This window comes from Anolis sagrei, chromosome 1 (genome assembly GCF_037176765.1).
Source record: "Anolis sagrei isolate rAnoSag1 chromosome 1, rAnoSag1.mat, whole genome shotgun sequence".
In the NCBI taxonomy this organism is placed as follows: Eukaryota; Metazoa; Chordata; class Lepidosauria; order Squamata; family Dactyloidae; genus Anolis; species Anolis sagrei.
Window position 1 is genome coordinate 57,929,554 of NC_090021.1, and position 19,960 is coordinate 57,949,513.

Consider the following 19,960-nt stretch of genomic DNA (forward strand, 5'->3'; position numbering starts at 1 on the left):
CTGTTGATTTATGGCAACCTCACTCACAAGTTTCATAAGATTTTCTCAGGCAAGAAATATAAAAGTAATATTTTTGTGACTTTCTTCCTCTGAAATATAGCTTGCAGCACCTTGTATTCATTGGCAATCTCTTATCCAAGTACTAACCAAAACTGACCCTGTGTAGCTTCCAAGGGCAAACAGAATCTGGTGCTTTTAAAGGAGGACACAGGATTTATTGTGTTCACCTGGGTCGCTTTATTTTTTTAAAAAATCCTCAACTTCCAAGATGGGTGCAATTTTTCCTTTTCTGGACAGAACTTCACCAACTTAAATTTTATTACCATATTTATTCAATTGTAAGACACTATCAATTGTAAGACACCACTAACAAGAACAAAAATACATATGATACACCTATGATTCTAAAATGCATTCCATTTTAAATATGTTTATATAGCAAAAACATGCGTCTTAGAATTGAAGAAATACAATATCTATCCATTAAGATATACACTAACAGATATACCTTCATTAAGATAGGCATTCTCATTTATACATATTACCAGAAAGCCTGATTAGGAAAACAAAATTACTCATAAACTTACCATCACCAACCTCAAAATCCTTGAATGCAAGCTCAGAACCTGAGTCATCAAGAAGGATTTCGCCATTGAGAGTGAACATCATAGTGCGCTCATTCAAATCAACCATACATCCCACAATATCCCCTGTCAGCCAAGAACGACCAAAATGCTCATTTCCTTGGTGCCAGCGTTGAGCCTTGATAATAAAATATGTCAAATAAAAACAGTTTAGAATTCCATGTGTCCATTATAAAACTAAAAAGTGATAAAAGAAGCACCAAACACCTCTAATCTCTCCACTGCAGGATCACATCTGGTTTTTTTAAAGTGTGGGTGGGAAATTAGGGTGATTGTCCCCCAAATTGGCACTGGCCCTTCTCTTTCCTACAGAATGACTCTTGATTTATCCAGAGGCCATATGAAAATTCATAATTTTTGGCTCAAAAACTGCCTTTGACCCATACGCAAAGCTGATTTATGCAGTATCCTAATTGAAACAAAGTTAATTGAACAGCCTACTTCCTTCTTGTTATCAACATTATCACATCTCAAAGAACTGGAAAAGGAGAACCACTTCAGGTGGGGAACTTCCCTTCTCAACATTTTAATGTAGCCTTCATAGGACTCAGTAGGTGAATGGGTACATTCCTGAACCAAGATTTCCTTCAAGTCACAGTTTTGTACTGTGAATTCTGATTATCACTATTTGTAAATGCTAAAGTCCTAGAAAAATAGGGGAGAAATGTTAAGATTTTGCAAACTTTGGGTAGTTTAACTCATACCTTGAATCCGTCAAATACAAACGCTTGTTCATCTGATCCAAGTTCTTGCTCTGGTTGACAGCCTGGCTTGGCCCAGCCAACTCTCATGTCTCCTGCTGTCACTGCTTCAAATTCAAAGTACCATTTCCCAGTTTTCACTGCATATGTCTTCTCTGTGCGGAAAATCCTAAACTTTTCCATCATAGCAGAAAACATGTCTGTTCTAGCAGCTGCAAAATTTAAAATACAATGGAATATGTACTTTAGATAAATAAGATATATGCCTAACAAAATGATGAAATCGTTTAGACTTGAAAGACTGTCGATCTGTTAAAAACAAGAAGGTGCTACCTAGCATCTCAGCAAAATAAAGTTACTAGCATGTGTCATTGCAATTGATTTCTCTTGAATTACTCCAGCTTCACCTGCATCTGTATTCTACTGACTACTTGCTTCTTTGTTTCAGAATCACAGGTGGCTCAACATTTATTGATCCTCTACTCTTAAATTACTCCTTTTTTGCCCCAAACCACTCTCAGAAAACAGAGCCAAAGATTTAGAGTATTCTCCACCTCCTAGACAGTTGGATTTAAAAGTTTAATCAGGTGAATTTTTCTCTGGTTATGTTTTCTCAGTAAATGATGGTATTTTTATTCTAGAAGTCTTTTATTCTATTTTGTATTTGATGTATTAATTCCAAGGCTTTGTTTTATTTGTATGGCCTCTAACACTTGACTATTTAAATTTGATTTTTTACCAAATAAATGCATGTTTTATTTAACCTTTTCATTTTAAAAGGCACCTTGACAGCAACATGGCAATTATAAGGTTGAACAAGAAATTAAAAGTAATTTAAAACAAAAGATTGTTCAAGTGAGACATTTTATTTATTATTTTATTTTATTTTATTTTACAGCATTTTTACCCCACCCTTCTCAACCCCCCCCCCCCGGGGGGGGGGGGGGACTCAGAGCACCTAACAAAGGCAGCAATTTGATGCCACAATCAATAACACAGTATAAAAACGTAAATACATACAGAGTTAAAACAATAGCAATTAATTATAACCAATTATCATAACAGTCATTAAAACAATACTCAGTCCACAAACCCACTGATAGAACCATAAAACCGTATCCTCATACATATCGTCTTGCCAATCCATTTCCAGTCAAAGTGCTGTTTTATGTTTATTGTCCGAAAGCCTGGTCCCAAAACCAAGATTTTAATTTCTTCCTGGACACCAGGAGGGATGGGGTTGATCGTATTTCATTTGGAAGCATGTTCCACAGGCAGGGGGCTACAGCTGAGAAGGCCCTGTCTCTCGTCCCCATCAGCCAAATTTGCGAGGTTGGCGGGAACGAGAGCAGGGCCTTCCCGGATGATCTTAAGTTACAAGGTGGGACGTAGAAGCAGATGCGATCGGACAAGTAAGCTGGGCCAGAACCATATAGAGCTTTCTAGGTCAAAACCAGCACTTTGAATTGAACTCGGAAGTGGACAGGCAGCCAGTGGAGCTGACACAACAAGGGGGTGGTATGCTCCCTGTATGTAGCTCCTGTTAGTAATCTGGCTGCCGCCCGTTGAACTAACTGCAGTTTCCGAACCGTCTTCAAAGGCAGCCCCATGTAGAGTGCATTGCAGTAATCTATTCGGGATGTGACCAGAGTGTGGACCACCGTGGCCAGATCAGAGGTACAGGCACAGCTGGCGCACAAGTCTTAACTGTGCAAAAGCTCCCCTGACCACCGCCAAAACCTGAGGTACCAGGCTCAGCGATGAGTCCAGGATTACTCCCAAGCTGTGAACCTGCATCTTCAGGGGGAGTGTAACCCCATCCAACACAGGTTGTAACCCTACGCCCTGTTTGACCTTTCAACTGACCAGAAGGACCTCTGTCTTGTCAGGATTCAGTTTCAATTTGTTAGCCCTCATCCAGTCTGACACAGCAGCCAAGCACCGATTCAAAGTCTGAACAACCTCCTTAGTAACAGGTGGGAAGGAGTGGCAGATTTGGACGTCATCTGCGTACAGATAACATCTTACTCTGAAACCCCGAATGATCTCCCCCAGCAGCTTCATGTAGATGTTAAATAACATCGGGGACAATACTGAACCCTGAGGGACTCCACAAGACAATGGTTGTGGAGTCGAACAGGTGTCACCCAATAACACCCTTTGGGACCGACACTCCAGGAAGAACTGGAGCCACCGCAGAGCAGTACCTCCCAGTTCCATTTCTGCGAGGTGTCCCAGAAGGATACCGTGGTCGATGGTATCGAAGGCCGCTGAGAGGTCCAGCAGAACCAACAGGGACACACTCCCTCTGTCTAGCTCCGGGCGTAGATCATCTACTAAGGCGACCAAGGTTGTCTCAGTTCCATGTCCCAGCCTAAAGCCAGACTGTGCCGGATCAAGCTAATCGGTGTCTACCAAGAAGCCCTGGAGTTGCGAGGCCACCACACGTTCCATGACATTGCCCAAGTAGGGGAGATTGGAAACCAGCCAATAGTTGACTAATTGCATGGGGTCCAGTGATGGTTTTTTCAACAGCGGTTTTATAACAGCCTGTTTTAGGCTAGCTGGAATCTTGCCCTCCTGTAAGGAGGCATTAACCACCACCTTAACCCTTAAAGTCTCATTCTCTCGCTTGCTTCTCTTGCTTCTCTTGCTTCTCTTACTGATGTGGGGGTGAGGCAGCCAGGACGCCCTCTTTTAGAAGGGTAACAATGTTAGCCTGCTACCTTAACTTCCACCCTACCCTCACCCTCCTCTTAAAAAAAAAAAACCCTTACTGTACTTTAAAGACTGAATAGTGAAGAAAATTTATAGGAAGAAAATCAACATATCTGCAATGTAGTGGTGGAAGAGAGTGCTATTGATATCCCGAACCGGCAAATAAATGGATTTGGAGCAAATCAAATTTTCTCTAGAAGTCAAGATGGTGAAAACGAGACTACTATACTTTGGATATATCATGAAAAGACATGGTAACAGGACATAAAGAAGGCCACATTACAAAAGGATAGATTCAGTCAAGAAATCTACAACCTGGAGTCTGCAGGAGCTCAACACAGCTTTTGATGAAAGGTGACCTGGAGGTCTCCCATCATAGGACCACCATTAGACAAGTCAATAACAATAGTAACCAACTCAAAGACTAACAGATGGTTTTATTTAATCCATAAGCTCATAAAAGAAACTTCTATAAAAACCACTAGAGGGCTCTGAGCCATTGTATATTACATTTAGATGATCATGATGAACATAATAATCTTTTACATAGACAGAAATTTTGATGCTACAGGGGAAAAAAACAGCTTCTTATAGTGATAGATATTGAGTAGTGGTTTAGCTCTTAACTTTTTCTATATTGATTTTTTTTGGAGCTTCAAAGAGAGGAGATTCACCTTTCAAATAATTTCAATGTTTCCTCAGCTTAATACTGGAAAGATATAAGGTTTCCACTAACTTCTAATTTTGCTTCTCTCTGTCTTTCTTCTGACATTTCTTCACAGTCCATATAGTCCTTGGGGTTCTCAGAAGCACTTCCAGACCCACTGAATTTCCCCACCCCCACTTTTAATGTAAAATCTTTAGACTCGTGGTAATATCCTCTCTTGCAGCGGAGGATCAATGTAAAATCAATGTAAATAGCCTGATACAAGATTCCTCAAGGATTATTTCCACAAATGACATGCACCTCCATGTCCTTACCTTTGGATATTGTTTCGCAATTGATTTCTGCCACTGTAGTTCTGCTCTTTTATCCACATATATAGGAAGCCAGATATGCAGGGCCATAGCCAGAAAAAAAATTCGGGGGGGGGGAGGGGGTTGAAAATTTGGGGGGGGGTGAAACCTGCCTCCTAGCTCATGCTGAAGCAAAGAGCACGGCAGGGGGCGGAGCTGCAGGGGCGGAGCTGTCAACCACCTCCACCAAGTCTGGCCTCCTTAATGAGAGCATTCAACAACACCACCCCCAACTTGGTTGCTTTGCTACATTGGCTACATTGGCTATTTCTGCAAGTAATGACACTGTGAATAAATTATCAATATTTGCTTGAGATAGTGCTTACAGTTCTGGAGGGACTCTTAATTTTTTGCATCTCATAGACTTAGCATGGGGATTTGGTTAACAAGTTAAAATTCATGAGTAAACCAGGTCTTTTTTAAACCTGAAACATTTCGGAGAGGGTTGAACCCCTAACCCCCCCCTCCCCCTCCCCGGCTACAGGCCTGCAGATATGAGTTTCCAGCACAGACACACTCCAGATAGAATAGCCCAAGCTATAGTATGCCTTATGTTTTTAGTTAATACACTATATCAAATCATTCCCAACCTCTTCTAGTCTGTACCATATTTTCATTCATTTTATCAATATGAGAAATAATGGCATGTTGCCACTTCAAAGAAATAATAGGTTTTATCTACTTCTTTAAAAAATAAAATTTCAATACCATGATCTTGATCTGGAGCCTCAAGGTTATAACCATAGCCAATAAGTGTACGAACTGCTTCTCGTAGGCTATCTTTATTTGATTTCTTAGTGCGATCATCAAGGAGTGTATAGGGTACAAGACGAGGGTTTCGACGGTTCTTCACGTCCTATAAAAAGTGAAATATAAAATAATGTGATATGTTGATATGAATTGTTACTAGTGATTTTGTGTTGTCTTTTTCCCAAAAGAAATTCCATGTTTTAGAAAATATTCCAAGGATTGATATAGGGATGATATTTTTTATCCTTACATTGTACTCTGCACACCCTTCATAGACTCCGAAGCTATTTTCACTGGGGTTTCACACTTCTGGTGGGCGGCATTTGCAGCAGATAGTGGCATAAAACATGACAGGTGACAAAGAAGAGGATGGAAAAAAGAATAGAAGAGGCCCAAAATGCACTGCCTCACAATTCAGCTACTGTACATATGAAGAAAGCTGCAAAGTAAGTGACAGATTGAAGGCAAAGTGTATTGAGAGACAACCATAGATGAAAGGAGTGGATAGGAGGATTAAACAAAAAAGAGATGATAGAAGTGAGGGAAGAGTCAGGAATTCAGAGTAAAAAGAAGACTTGGAGGATAGGAAATTCCAAAGATGGGTAGTAACAATGACACAGAGGGAAGGAGAACGCTTTGAAAGCTGTAAATTAAGATTAAAAAGGGGGGGGGGGGAAACCAAGCAATTGCTGAAAAAGCAGAGGTTGCCTGACCTACAAATAACAGTCATAAAATCAGGAATAATCAGTAGCTAACATACATTTTTTACATATTTTCACAAGTTACCTTTGGCCAAGAGATGACCATCTTAGATGTTTTAAAAGTAAAGAATCAAATTTCTTCTTGAAAAAAATTGTTTTGACTATAACTAAATTGTGTATTTGTGTGACGGAAGGAGAGTTTCACTACAGTATTATGTATTCCAGATAAAATCCACTTTTCAAATGGAAAATAAAAGTCTACAGAATAAACAGTAAGTAAGAAATCATACAGGACCAACAGTAGGATTTAGAAGACCATTGAGCAGAAACCGTTGGACCAGTGGTTCTCAACCTGTGGGTCCCCAGGTGTTTTGGCCTACAATTCCCAGAAATCCCAGCCAGTTTACCAGCTGTTAGGACTTCTGGGAATTGAAGACCAAAAACATCTGGGGACCCCAGGTTGAGAACCACTGCGTTGGACCATCTATTGCTCCCAAATATTTCTGACCAAGGTCGGGTCTATGCAGCCATCAAAAACCTGGATTCACTCTGAATTGATTCCATTCAAGTATTTCTAGCAAGTTTCGTGGGTTATCGTGGGTTAAACTGACTTAGCTCCACTTCAGGCAAAATTTGCCTTCACACAAATGAACATAAATCTAATTTTCACAATAATGGGAATAAAAGCAAAGAGAAAGATATTTTTACACCACTTTATGACTCCCTGAAACCCATCTATGGAGCCTTTAGTGTCCATGGACCAAAAGTTAAAAAGCCATCACTTAGATAAAGAGCAGTTATTTGATAACATACTAATAAAAGCATGCAAGTGTATTGCTTGCCCAATGACCCAATATAGTGATCTGGGTGTCGGATTAGGGTTAGAACCCAGTTATGATTGGATACCATATGGTAAGTCAACTTGAAAGCACATAATAGACAGCCACAGTTGTTACTTTTATAATGTATTACTTTTAAATATATGTGTGTGTGTGTGTATGTGCACATGGATTGTATATTTGCATATGCCTACTGTACATATTGTTATATTGTTATAGTCATTTTAAAAATGTATATAATATCAGGCAGAAAAGGTGCATATTTAAATTACAAATGTACAACAAAATATAATATGTACAACAAAAAAACCCAATCGATTCTATTCTAAACAATTTAAGGGGGGGAAGAATTACCTTCTTTTATAATTAATGCAAAGGCATATATTTTTACTGGGCTGAAGCAGAGGAACACCACTGTAAACAACCTAACTGTTAAATACCAAGATCACCATGTTCTGCCATCCAACATGTTGTTTTCTTTTCTGCTGAGGACAAAAATAAATACAAGATGCCTTCCTTTACATTTCTTCTGTCATGACAACTTCTTGACACAGCAAAGCAAAAATTGAAATTACATCCTTACAAGTTCAAATCATAGAGTGACATAACATGCAAGTATAAAGGTGCATCAAAAGATGTCAGAAGTACCATTCACTCTAAACAATGCGTTGATTAGACTAAGAAAAATTGATAATTGTTTCCTGTGTCTTCTCACTTGAAAACATCATTGTATATCTGTGATAACCCTAGAGGGTGATGCACATTTCCATCTAGTTCAGAATTATTTGTTAACTGAATGCATAAGCATTACAATACATAGAAAATTACTTAGATTAATCTCTGCATGGCATCTGCATTTCCTGGAGTAAATTTAATGCTAATCATAATGTACTGCTCATGTTACCCCAAGGAAAAAAATAATTGGCCCCATGTAAGCCACTCCGAGTTCCCACTGGGGAGATGGTGGCGGGGTATAAATAAGTTTTATTATATTATTATTAATACTTTCAGTTTTGCAGGTCATTTTTGAAATTTTGATATTAAGGATAGTGGTGGAATCCTCCTGAATTCTAACTACCATATATATTTCTGTATAAATCTAGAAAATTTATACAGAACAGGAGCGGTGCTCAGTGAGTATACAACTCCTCTGTTGTGCCCGCTCCACTGGCTGCCAGTCTGCTACCAAGCACAATTCAAAGTGTTGGCTTTAGCCTATAAAGCCCTAAACAGTTCTGGCCCTATTTTTCTGTCTGAACGTATTTCTCCTTATGAACCATCTAGGAATTTAAGATCTTCTGGGGAAGCCATGCTCTCGGTCCCGCCTTCCTCACAGGTTCAGCTATCGGGGACGAGAGACAGGGCCTTCCCAGCAGTGGCTCCTCGGGTGTGGAACGCTCTTCCCAGGGACATGAGATCGGACCCCATCCTCTTAATGTTTTGTAAAAATGTCAAACTTGGCTATTTGAGCAGGCTTTCTCAAATGCAGTGTAGCAGACAAACCCTGATCTTGGAATGACTGGACGATGCAATCAGATACTGATTTTGGTAATGAGATGCGGAGGATCTATATTTTATTGGTTTTATTATTTAGTGAATTTTATCTATGTTAAATATTTTAAGTTTTATAGTATTGTGGGCATCGAATTGTGCCATCTTGTAAACTGCCATGAGTCGCCCTCGAGCTGAGAATAGCGGTATAGAAATTTAGTAAATAAATAAATAAACAAATTATTGGCAAGAGCTTAGTCTATCCCAGGAAAATCTAAAAGAAACTCCAACCTCCTCTACTCTCTGTGCCACAGCATCACTTCTAGCCTTTCTGAATGTTTGAATGGGGATATGGCATCAGAGATGTCTGTCCCCCTGAGGCAATAGTGATGCTTTCTCCTCTTCATATAATGACCCTCAACTTATCAATGGATCAAATCAAAATCCATTTTCCCTCAAAACCTGCCCTTGACATACATGACGTCATCTTATACATCAGTATATACGGTAGCCCTTGAAATCGCACTCATTATTTAACTCATTCCACATTTCAAATTGCTCATTTTCCCTGAAGAAACTATCCTACATTAAACTGAATATAAATATAGCTGAATCAAGATTTGTCCCTCTTATCAAAACATTTGATGATTACTATTCAGAACAGCAGTGCTGCAGTACATTTTTTCTAAATATGGCATCTATCCAGAGGAATTCAAATAAACTGCACAATTGTCAACAACTAAGTGCTTCAGAAAAGTACCCATCTATTACAAAGCTTTTATAAACTGCCACAACATACCAGCATTGTTAAAGCAGTTGTGTATATCCATGTTATGTATGTACATGACAACGAATGGGCTGTTAAAGTGGTTATTTTAAATTTTCATTTCTTGAGCATGTATCTAAAACAGTGTTCCCTAACCCAGCATTATCCAGGTTTCTTGGGCTACAACTCCTGTCCAGGACAGCAGCATTTAGGGGAAAATGTAAGTCCAACTCATATGGAGGGTACTAGGCTAAGGCTACTTCAGAGCATGCTTATAGAGTAGATATGTAAAACACAGTTGGCTTATTCTGGAAACTAAAATAACAAAATCCAGTATAATAGAAACACGAAATCTCTCTTGCTATCTGTGTATAAAAATGTATTTCATTCGCTTTTCTAAGACCAAGCACTGTTTTCTGCTTTGAACCATAATGTCAGAATGTGGGGATAAAGAAAAAATAAGATTTTTTTTTCACTTTATCTTTATTTTTGTATAAAATTGGAACAAATTATTGTTTGCCAATTAACTTGAAAAGAAGTGAGAGCATGTGTTTAATTTGAGAACTTTCCAATTCTCTGTGTATCTTGCTAAAACTGATCAGGTGAATTGTTCCTAAAATAAATGGTTCAAAGCATCTTAGCACATACTCCCATCAAAAGAAAATGCAAAGCCCATACTCAACAATTCCTTAAAATCATGTAGTATCTTTTTGTCCCCCACCTTAATAAATCTACCCCGTATGATTGAGCTAGTCTCCATAACAGGGAGCGAGATTACACAATGGGCACCAGAGCCATAGAATGGCAATAGAATGGAAAAAGTAACAGAATGGTATCTGAGCTCCTATTTCATCTACCATCTTATTATCCTTGCTGGCTGCAGCCACATTTATTGTTTTAAATATGAGCAAGTACATGGTGCCAAATCATCTGCCTCTCCCACCCACCCACAAGCTGTTTTCCTGGTCCTGCTATCGGTCCACAACTCCCACAGAGTACCGCTTTTAATTCCAAGAAGCTGAAATGTCCAAGCTTCCTCCTCCCTCTCTCCTCTCATGTTCAGATCTTTTATACTCTATTGCTCTATTCATTTCTCTGCCTCCCTTCTCTCCTCTGCAGATTTTTTCTATTGTTGTTGCTGTTTCAAACAACAATTATTAGATTCCCTTGCTGAGATATTCTCCACTTCTATCCAGTCTTTTCCAACTAGCCTTTGTTAAAAGAGGAGATAACCTGTATTGTTTCAGCAGTGTCTTCTGCTTTGAAAAAGATCAAGTTTTACAAAATAAAGATTGTAGTTTCAAGGAGACAAAGGACTAATGACCAGCAATTTCTTCTTGAAACCAGGGACACACCTGAGAGATCTGAGTGGTGTGAAATCCATCTTAACCAAACACAGACTTCTTTTAAATTTTTCTGGATGTACTGTACTCCAGTGCATCCCTTGACTTCCCCTTGACACTGAAAGGTAATGAATTAACCCATTATTATTATTATTATTATTATTATTATTATTATTTCTCTGCCACCCTATCTCCCAAAAGGGACTCATAGCAGTTTACAACAAAAATTGGCAAACATTCAATGCCAAAGAAAAACAAAACAAAACACATCAAAACATGGACAATCAAATAAACAACATCAAGGTATACTTACAAAACAACTCAGAAATAACAAATGAACAATGTAAATATTGAAATAGAACAATTTGGACACATTTCTCTAATGACGCTAACAATAATAAACAATTAATACATTTAAAATGTATAATACAATTTGCGACAAGCTGTCCAGGTTGGCTGAGTCAGAGTTAATAAAGTGCTAATCACAATTAATCATTCCTAGACAAAAAAAAACAGAGTTCCTGACAGCTGGGAATAACAAACGACAAGCAAACATCTTGTGGATTTTCCCTTCAGTATTTGGGGGGGGGGGGGATATTGTTTCCTGTAGAGTGAACCTTTTTAATGCAGAATAATTCATCTGTGTTACTTCAGAAAATTCAAGAATATGATAAATACTACAGCGAAAAGTACTTTAGCTACTTGCAAGGACAAAATAATTGAGAATTTACATCCCTAGTTAAAAATGTGATTTAAAAACAGAGCATTTCCTAAATTGGTGGGAGAATGTAGGTATAGCAACTGATAAAAAGGACTGGAATGGTTTCGGAAACATGGAAAGCTCTGAGAAATCCATTTCTGTCGGCAGTAAAGAACACAGTTTGAATATTTAAAAGCACAGCTGTTACTGAATGTCAAGGAAACAAAGCAATATTAGCATCCTGAGCAAAAAGTGTGAGGAGTTCATCATGTACTTCCAGATGAGGTGGATGGATCCTTCTTGTGAAAAGATTTAGGAATACAATATTTACTGAGACAGTGAAATTATAGTATTTTAACAGCATCTCCATCATAATCTCTATTCATTGATACAAATTATAGCCTTTTATATAAAAGCTATTTAGAAGCTAGATCGAAGATAGTAATAGGATGGAAAGACAACTATACATCTTTTGAAAACTGAATATTCAGATTGGTGATCTGTTGAATGAACTGATCACTAATCTGAAACATATAAAAGCTACCTGGAAATAGAATCAAAAACAGTATGATCCAGTAACAGGTAAACAATACATCTTTGAGCGAGTTTCTTTAAGATGTATATATGATCCAAAACATAGTTTAATTTTGTGCATGTAAACTTTATGTATCTTAGACATTGAAAGGATACTGTCAGGTTTTGAATATATTGCTTTGCAAAAGGCTGCGGATTTCTGAAGACATGATAAAGCAGAACATTGTTGGGTATTTAATTTATTATAATTTCATTTTTATTGAACCATGAGGCGGAGTGGCACTTGTGGGACTTTCTTCCACATGCACTTTATGAATTGGCTTGGACCACCCTTTGCGTAGGGAAGAAAGAACCAGCATGTGATCAATTCTTTAGAAGCTACTGGATACAAGCTAGTGACTACAAATAGCATAGGATTGATATAATTCACTGCCACAAGATACAGTATTGAAATTGCTACTAAGACAGAAGGTTTTGATGGTGTTTAAATATCTTTATTTATTCATTTGTTAATATGCCTTTTCACTGTTCATGTCTCAACAAGAAGTTGATCAGTAACTGTTAATCACTGTCAGTATGTATATGTGCTTTCAAGTCACCTGTCAAAGTACAGCAACCCCATGATTTAATTGGGTTTTCTTAGACAAGGAATACTCAGAGGTGTTTCATCAGTTTCTTAGTCTGAAATGTACCCTAAAATACCTGGGATTCTTTAGTGGTCTCCCATCCAAGTACTAACCAGGACTTAGCATCCATAATCAGATGGGATCTGATATCTTTAGGTTATTAATCACTATCTACTGGTTGATTCCATATTCATATTTCTTGGTCAGCAAGGTATAATTAATCAAGCATGACTGCTTTCATATTCATCCAAACAGTACTCTTGAGCATGGATTTGCTTTAACACACATAATCTGTCTATGTTAATAATATAATTACAGCTAGATCTTGCATCTACAGGCAAAATCAAAGAAAACAAGCCAACTTGGGTCCCATGCAAGATAGGGTATGAATAAAATAATGTACATAAAACAGTAATTATTAAGCATCAGGAATGACATCAGTGGAAGTTAAAATGCTAATGCTTTTACATGTATGTACATGTCCTTTTTGCTGTTTTCCAGTCTTATTAAGATCCTCTTACAAGTGATCCAATAGGAAGAATACACTCCCATAGAGAAATTGTCAAGTACTTTGTGAACCTCAGGATTCATTGTCCATTGGCTCCAATACAGCTTTTGCTTTATTGGATTATTCCCGTTTTTGAAACAGCCTTGAATCTAGCAGAGGCTCCCACTAATGCTATTACTGGGGTGAGAGATGATCGTCATTTATTCCTCCTCCCCGGTCATCTCCTGGGAAGCAAATTACCCCCAACTTTCCAGGGCACATTTCAGAGGGCTTAAGGGGCTGCAGGGGAAGAAAACTGTCCACCATTACTATTGCTCCATTAATGCATTCTGGGAGTATTCTCTCCATGGGTAGAAGTCCAGAGACAGGAGTGTGGGATCTTTATTTTGGACTCTCATTTAACCATGGAAAACCAATGTATTTTACGAACCTGTGCTTTACTTAACAGTACTTACTTGTTTGTGATCCCTGTCCTCAATGATGTCAGCACAGTTCTGTGAAGAGGGCATACTAAGTAACATGTGGTCCTTCTGTTGGTTGGCTGGCTGGCTCTGCAGCAGCAGAATAAAAATACTATGTATAATCATGCATAAACAGTGGCTCTTCCCCTTAAAAGGTATCCTGGGAAGCAGCAGTGGGTTCCAGAGGAGAAAACTGAAACAATGTAAAGGGGTTTCCCAACTAGATGCTGAATAATGAAGCATCAAATTTAGCAATTTTAGAGACACAGAAAGAAATATGGTGAAAGTATCCAGACAGTCAGTTGAATTGGTCATGTTTATTTCTTATAATAACTCTCTTGGATAGCTGAGAACAGAGCCAGACATTACAGGAGACAGAGGGATGCCTCTCCTCTGTGGTTCCTTTCCTCTCATTCTTGTCAAATCTTGTTTAACACCAGGCAGGACATGACAAGGAAGCAGTCCGCATTGCTCAGTCTCTGTCTCACGTCACCAACTGCCACTGCAGTGATGCCTTATCATGCCACATGTTCTGCTAAATGATTACACAAGAAAGAATGGAGCGACAGTAATTCGATGTCTCTCATAACATCTTGTTCTATTCTAAACATCTTTTTTTTAAGTCTTCAATGCAAACTGATTGAATCAAAGCTGAATAAATAAAAGTGATCCATTTTCTCATATAAAGGATTACATATTAAAATATCTCAAGCAACGGCAGTACTTTAGAACATGTAACATCTCACAGTAATATCTAGAAGTCATGGGAGGACACTAAGTTAGAAGCAATTATACAATAAATGGAAGCAATATAATATTTAGATAAGCATCATGTTTGTTTGCACATAGGCCCCTCTAGCCCTGGCATTGCAATTTTTGGTCACTCTCTTTTCTCAGAGAACGTTCACAACATAGATTAAAATCCTATTGCTAATCCCAAACAGAGAAATCTTGCTGAGTCAATGGTGCTTATGCATTAACTCGTCATTCAACAATAGATTATATGAATCTAATCTAGATGGGAATAATCAAGATGTTTCAGGCGACTGTCACTGGAACATTATATTGCATAGTTTTGTATGTTTCACTATCATTTTTCACATATAATTTGTTGAAATATTTGGCTACACAATGGAACTTTAGAACCATCCTCTTTATTCATTGCAAACAAAACATTGTCTAATGTTTATTGCTATTGTTTTAATGTTTATTGCTTGTTTTATGAGTTTATTTATTGTTGTATTTGTTATGTTGTTGTTTTATTGATGTGTTGGGCCTCGGCCTCTTGTAAGCCGCACCGAGACCTTCGGGAGATGTTAGTGAGGTATAAATAAAGTTTATTATTATTATTATTTGCACACTAAAATGATAAATATTTGATTTCATTTAAGCTGTCAACTCTAGATGTTCAGCTCACTATACTTTATCTGGGTCATCAAACTGGAGAGTAGTTCTGGATTCCTCATTAATAGCTAGCCTTTAATTCCTTAATTCCCTATCAAAAATGTATTTGGATATGTGCAAAGGAATCTGGACAATGAAAAAAGCTGACAGGAAGAAAATAATCTCATTTGAATGTGGTGTAAGAGAAAATTTCTGTGGATCCTGGATGCTGTAGCCTGCTAAATAGACAATAAATGGATCCTATAGGAAATCAAGCTTGAACTCTCCCTGGAAGCCAAGATGATTCAGCTGGGCTATCATACTTCGGACATATCACAACACAATGTGACACATTGGAGAAAACAATAATACTTGGTAAAGTGGAAGACAACATGAAAAAGGGGGCAATGAACAACAGGGTGATTGCTTCAATCAAGGAAACAATGAACCTGATTTTGCAAGACCTGAGCCAGGTCACGGATGACGGGCACTTGGGGGCCTCTCATTCATAGTGTCACCATAAATGAAAGTTGAATGGTTAGCAAACAACAACAACAAATCCTATTTTGATATTTTTTAAAAAGGTGTACAAGAAAACAATACTGGAAAGAAGGCAGTAACTTCATTGTAAGTCAGAGGAAATATAAACTGACCAAATAAGAAGCCTTCGCTAATTATCCTCTAGCCACACTGAAATGGCAAGGGAAACAATAAACTGGCTGAATCTGAAAACATTTAGCATTAACATTATTTGTACTAACGAGAACTCACTTGAGAATAAACATTATATCAGAGAGTCTTGGTCATTGTGATGTTTGCCACAGCCAATAATGTCACTTTTGCTCAGTTGTGAAAAAGGAATATCTCAACCATAGTTAAAAGTTTTAGTGTGAACGCCCAGTAAATGAAAGGCAACTTTTGGGTTGCTGTATATACATTATTTAACCCTTACAGCATTTCTGTGAAGTACACTGTAAAATGTTTTTGGTAACTTATTTGCACTTATTTTTCCTATATTAAGGATGCACTCCTTTGTGGATTTACACAGGAACAAAACCCACCAAATTTATTGTAATTTGCATTACTAAATGCATATAGGAAGCAACTGCAAAGCACAGGCTACTTAACCATATTAGGAAAATAGCAGAAACCAATTCATGGCTAATGACTGGGGTAGAAGGGATGTAGAAAATTGTTAAATGGGACTCAACAAAAATGCATGCATTTTAACATAGAAATCCATTAAAAGTATGCTGATAAACACTGAAAGAGCAATTAGACTAGACATTTTTCAGAGTGGTGGGCTCCAATATTAGCCAAAGTGTTCTCACAAATCAATAACACAGGCACAATCCCAGAGGGCTGGAAACAAACAATTAGACTAGAGCATGTCTGTGTTGAAAGTGATTGCCTAATGAAATGATTGCTCATGATTCTTTGGATTTTAAAAAAAAAATTAAAAATCTGTGCAACATTTAATACAGAAGGCTGATTGGAACATATGGAGCAATGGTTTTAGGGCCTTTAAAAAAGTGGATATATAACAGATAGATACTGTTTCATCATACTAATATATCTCCAGTTTAAAAAGGTGCATAGTATATAAAATGCAACTTGGAAATAGGTATGTTTATTATCTAATCGCTAAATTATTCAGATAATTCACCAATGAGAGAATGTCTTTCTTGGGCTATTTGAAGGGAGGAGTTAGAGAGAGAGAGACAGGCTGACATTTCTAACATAATTACCTTCCATCAGTATTTGGAGGTAGCACATACAAAACAGGGTTATTATTCTTCTCAATTTCTCTGGAATGGGGTTTTGAAAAACAATAATAGAACATTTTTTTAAAAAATGTGACCCCTGAAAACTATTTTATTTCACTGTATAATAGTTGCACTTTCCTTCCTTTTGGAGGAAAAGGGTGTGTGTGACTATTATGCAGCGGTGACTACATGGTGAAAAAAAAGCCCCCTTTGAGTGCACATAGTCCCTTAGAAGGCACATAGTCCCTCAAAGCGTAGCTACAGAGCAGCAAGGCATGCAGACAAGTTTGTCCACCGATATACAGAGCAAGGCAAGCCTCTGTACCTTGGAAGAGAGAGCCAAGTTAAGCCCTGCAGCACCAAGAAAAGAATTCACTCACCAATCTGCTTTCTCTCTTTCCCATTTGGCACTTCTGGGCAAAATACCAATTTTGCCTTCCCCAAAAGGAGGGTATGACTATTGTGCAACGGTAACTATTATGAAATGAAATATAGTAGTACAAAGAGCATTATAGTAAGTAGTGGCAAGATTGTTGAGGCAAGTTATGAAGAACAGTTTTTTCCCCCTGCAAATCTCTTGAGAAGACAGGCAGACAAATGTCAGCATTCTGGAAGAAGAAAAGACCACCAGCACTGAAGCAATGATCCTTTGCCATCAACTTCACTGGACTAGCCACATTGTCCAAATGCCCAATCATTGTCTCCCAAAGCAATTACTATACTTCCAACTCAAGAATGGAAAACAGAAATCTAATGGACAGGAAAAGAGATTTAAAGATGGGCTTAAAGCCAACCTATAAAAAGATATGGAGAACTGGGAAGCTCTGGCCCTTGAGTGTTCTAACTGGAGGTCAGCTGCAACCATCAGTACTGTGGAATTCAAAGATGCACAAACGAAGGGAGAAATGTGTCAAAAAGGAAGGTGCATCAAGCCAACCCTAACTGGGACTACCTTCCACCTGAAAATCAATGTCCTCACTGCAGAAGAACATGCGGGTCTGTAGGGTCTCTACAGTCACCTACAGACCCATTGCCAAGACCCTACACTTGGAAGGCAATCGTACTCGGACACGAGTGAGCACTGATTATGAAGAACTAAACAAATTACTTTTGAATATTAACAGCCCTGGCTCTGAGATCAACCATTTACTGGTGGCTTTGGGCAGAGGTTTTAATTGTGGGTATTGTATTTGAATTGGTTTTGTTCAGTGCAAAAGTTTTATCATACTAACTCATCTACTAGATTGTTTTGTTTTATTTTAAGTAGTGTCTGTCTTTTAACTTGTTCTGTTTTAATTCTTGTTACAAACTACCTGGGGACAGCAAAGGATATTTACTCAAATGTAAGGTACAACTTTTTTGGCTTAATTACTTAACCAAAAGTGCAGTAGATGGTGCATTAGAATTGTGCACCTAAACCTGCCTGTGCCCCGCCATCAGGCTGAGACTAGTGAACTGAATGAGGCCAGTTGGGAAGCTGTCACTCCTCCATCAGGCTAAGACTGACGAGTTTAGGTGCTGCCCCTTCTCCCTGGCTTTGTCTTTGTAATGCACATTACAATCAACGGTGCACTAGACTCTAGTAAATATGGTAAATGAATAAATCTCAAACTCGGTTTATAAATAAACTGGCTTAAAAGTTAATAAACTCTACAAGAATCGAGAAGCTTACTATCAAACGCATTTTGAAACAATATATGAATATCATTTCACATAAATCATATCAAAATTAATTATTTTCAGAGACCAGAGACTCAGTATTCATCCAAAATATATCTAATTATAGTGGCATTTTAATATAAAATGAAATAAAAATAGAACATTGAATGACATGCAAAGACAAATTTTGATCAATGCTTTTTTACTTGTTGTTTACTTAAGTAGCACTATAAAGCTATTTTCAGGCACTTTAACTTTCTTTGACAAGAAGAATAGGAAGTAATAGTGAACAAAATGTGCGGAGAGTGGTTTTCTTTCATCACTTTAGCAATCACTAAACTGTAGAGATGAGAAGTTGTGTTCCACAAATTCATATATATACTTGTAACTGTAGAAGAAGAGAGTGATCCCTATGTCTATCCATCTCAACTCTATAGCAGGGGCAGGAAAAGTACAAGTTCCCCCATTTTTTCACAGCTCACCAACTTTCAGGAAACTCCTAAAGTGGACTTTTAAGACTGGATAGCAATTCAGTCTTAAATTACAAAACATGATATCTTGCTTTATCCTGCCATTATTTTACACACACACACACACACACACAAGCAAAGAACAAGCCAAAAATGAAAGTGGCAATGGCATCATATCATTTTTATTTTGAGACATAACTGCATGGCCTATTGGGGTGCTGCAAGGCACAAACTCCCACTTCCCAAAGCACAATTGACTAGCCCTGGTCTACGCTCGGTACTGAATCAATTTGCCATCTAACAAACAATAAAATTATCATATACTATACTGAAACATTTATTGTTATTTAAACCAGCATCCCTACAAAAAGGGAAAGAGAGCAGCAAGAAGAACACCTGTTAGTGACAGAAACACTTGCTAATTCTATCACCTCTCCCTTCATTCGGACAGTCTTTCAAATGAGTACGAGTAGAGTGCCACACCAATCCAATTCTAGCCACAAGCATAAAGAAGCACACATCAACCATTGGATCTGCACCAAAAAGAGGAAGAAGCAATTTCATTGAGACCCAGAAGAATATTATAACTTAGATGGGAATTACATTGAAATGTACACCAGTTTCCTTTTGCAGAGCTCCTTGAACTGGAGCACAATAATAAAATATAATACAGTACAAGTAGATGATCAAAGCAATCTAGAAATACATAGCATTGACTTAAATATGACGCAAGCAAATTGTTCAGCCCAATAAAAATATATATTATGAAAACATAAATATGCATGCAGATTAATGTTTCTGCTGTTACTGGTGATGATACTATTGCTGCTGGTGATGACACATTATATAAGCAAAGCTGAAGTTTTGATGAATGTCTTGAGTT

At 37.9% G+C, this 19,960-nt stretch overlaps 1 protein-coding gene across 9 annotated transcripts in view; it reads right to left on the reverse strand.

The window, feature by feature from the left end:
- The window catches only part of RYR2 (ryanodine receptor 2), a 361,257-nt gene that overhangs the window by 130,544 nt on the left and 210,753 nt on the right, over positions 1-19,960 (reverse strand). For 6 of the 9 annotated variants that reach the window (XM_067464882.1, XM_067464876.1, XM_067464864.1 and 3 more), the window contains exons 27-30: positions 13,794-13,889; positions 5,789-5,936; positions 1,349-1,557; positions 588-762 (exon numbers count right to left, since the gene is read on the reverse strand). In XM_067464882.1, coding sequence (XP_067320983.1) covers positions 588-762; positions 1,349-1,557; positions 5,789-5,936; positions 13,794-13,889 — 628 coding nt within the window. The remainder of the gene's footprint in view (positions 1-587; positions 763-1,348; positions 1,558-5,788; positions 5,937-13,793; positions 13,890-19,960) is intronic. The other 3 variants (XM_067464901.1, XM_067464907.1, XM_067464890.1) reach the window with 1 other exon arrangement.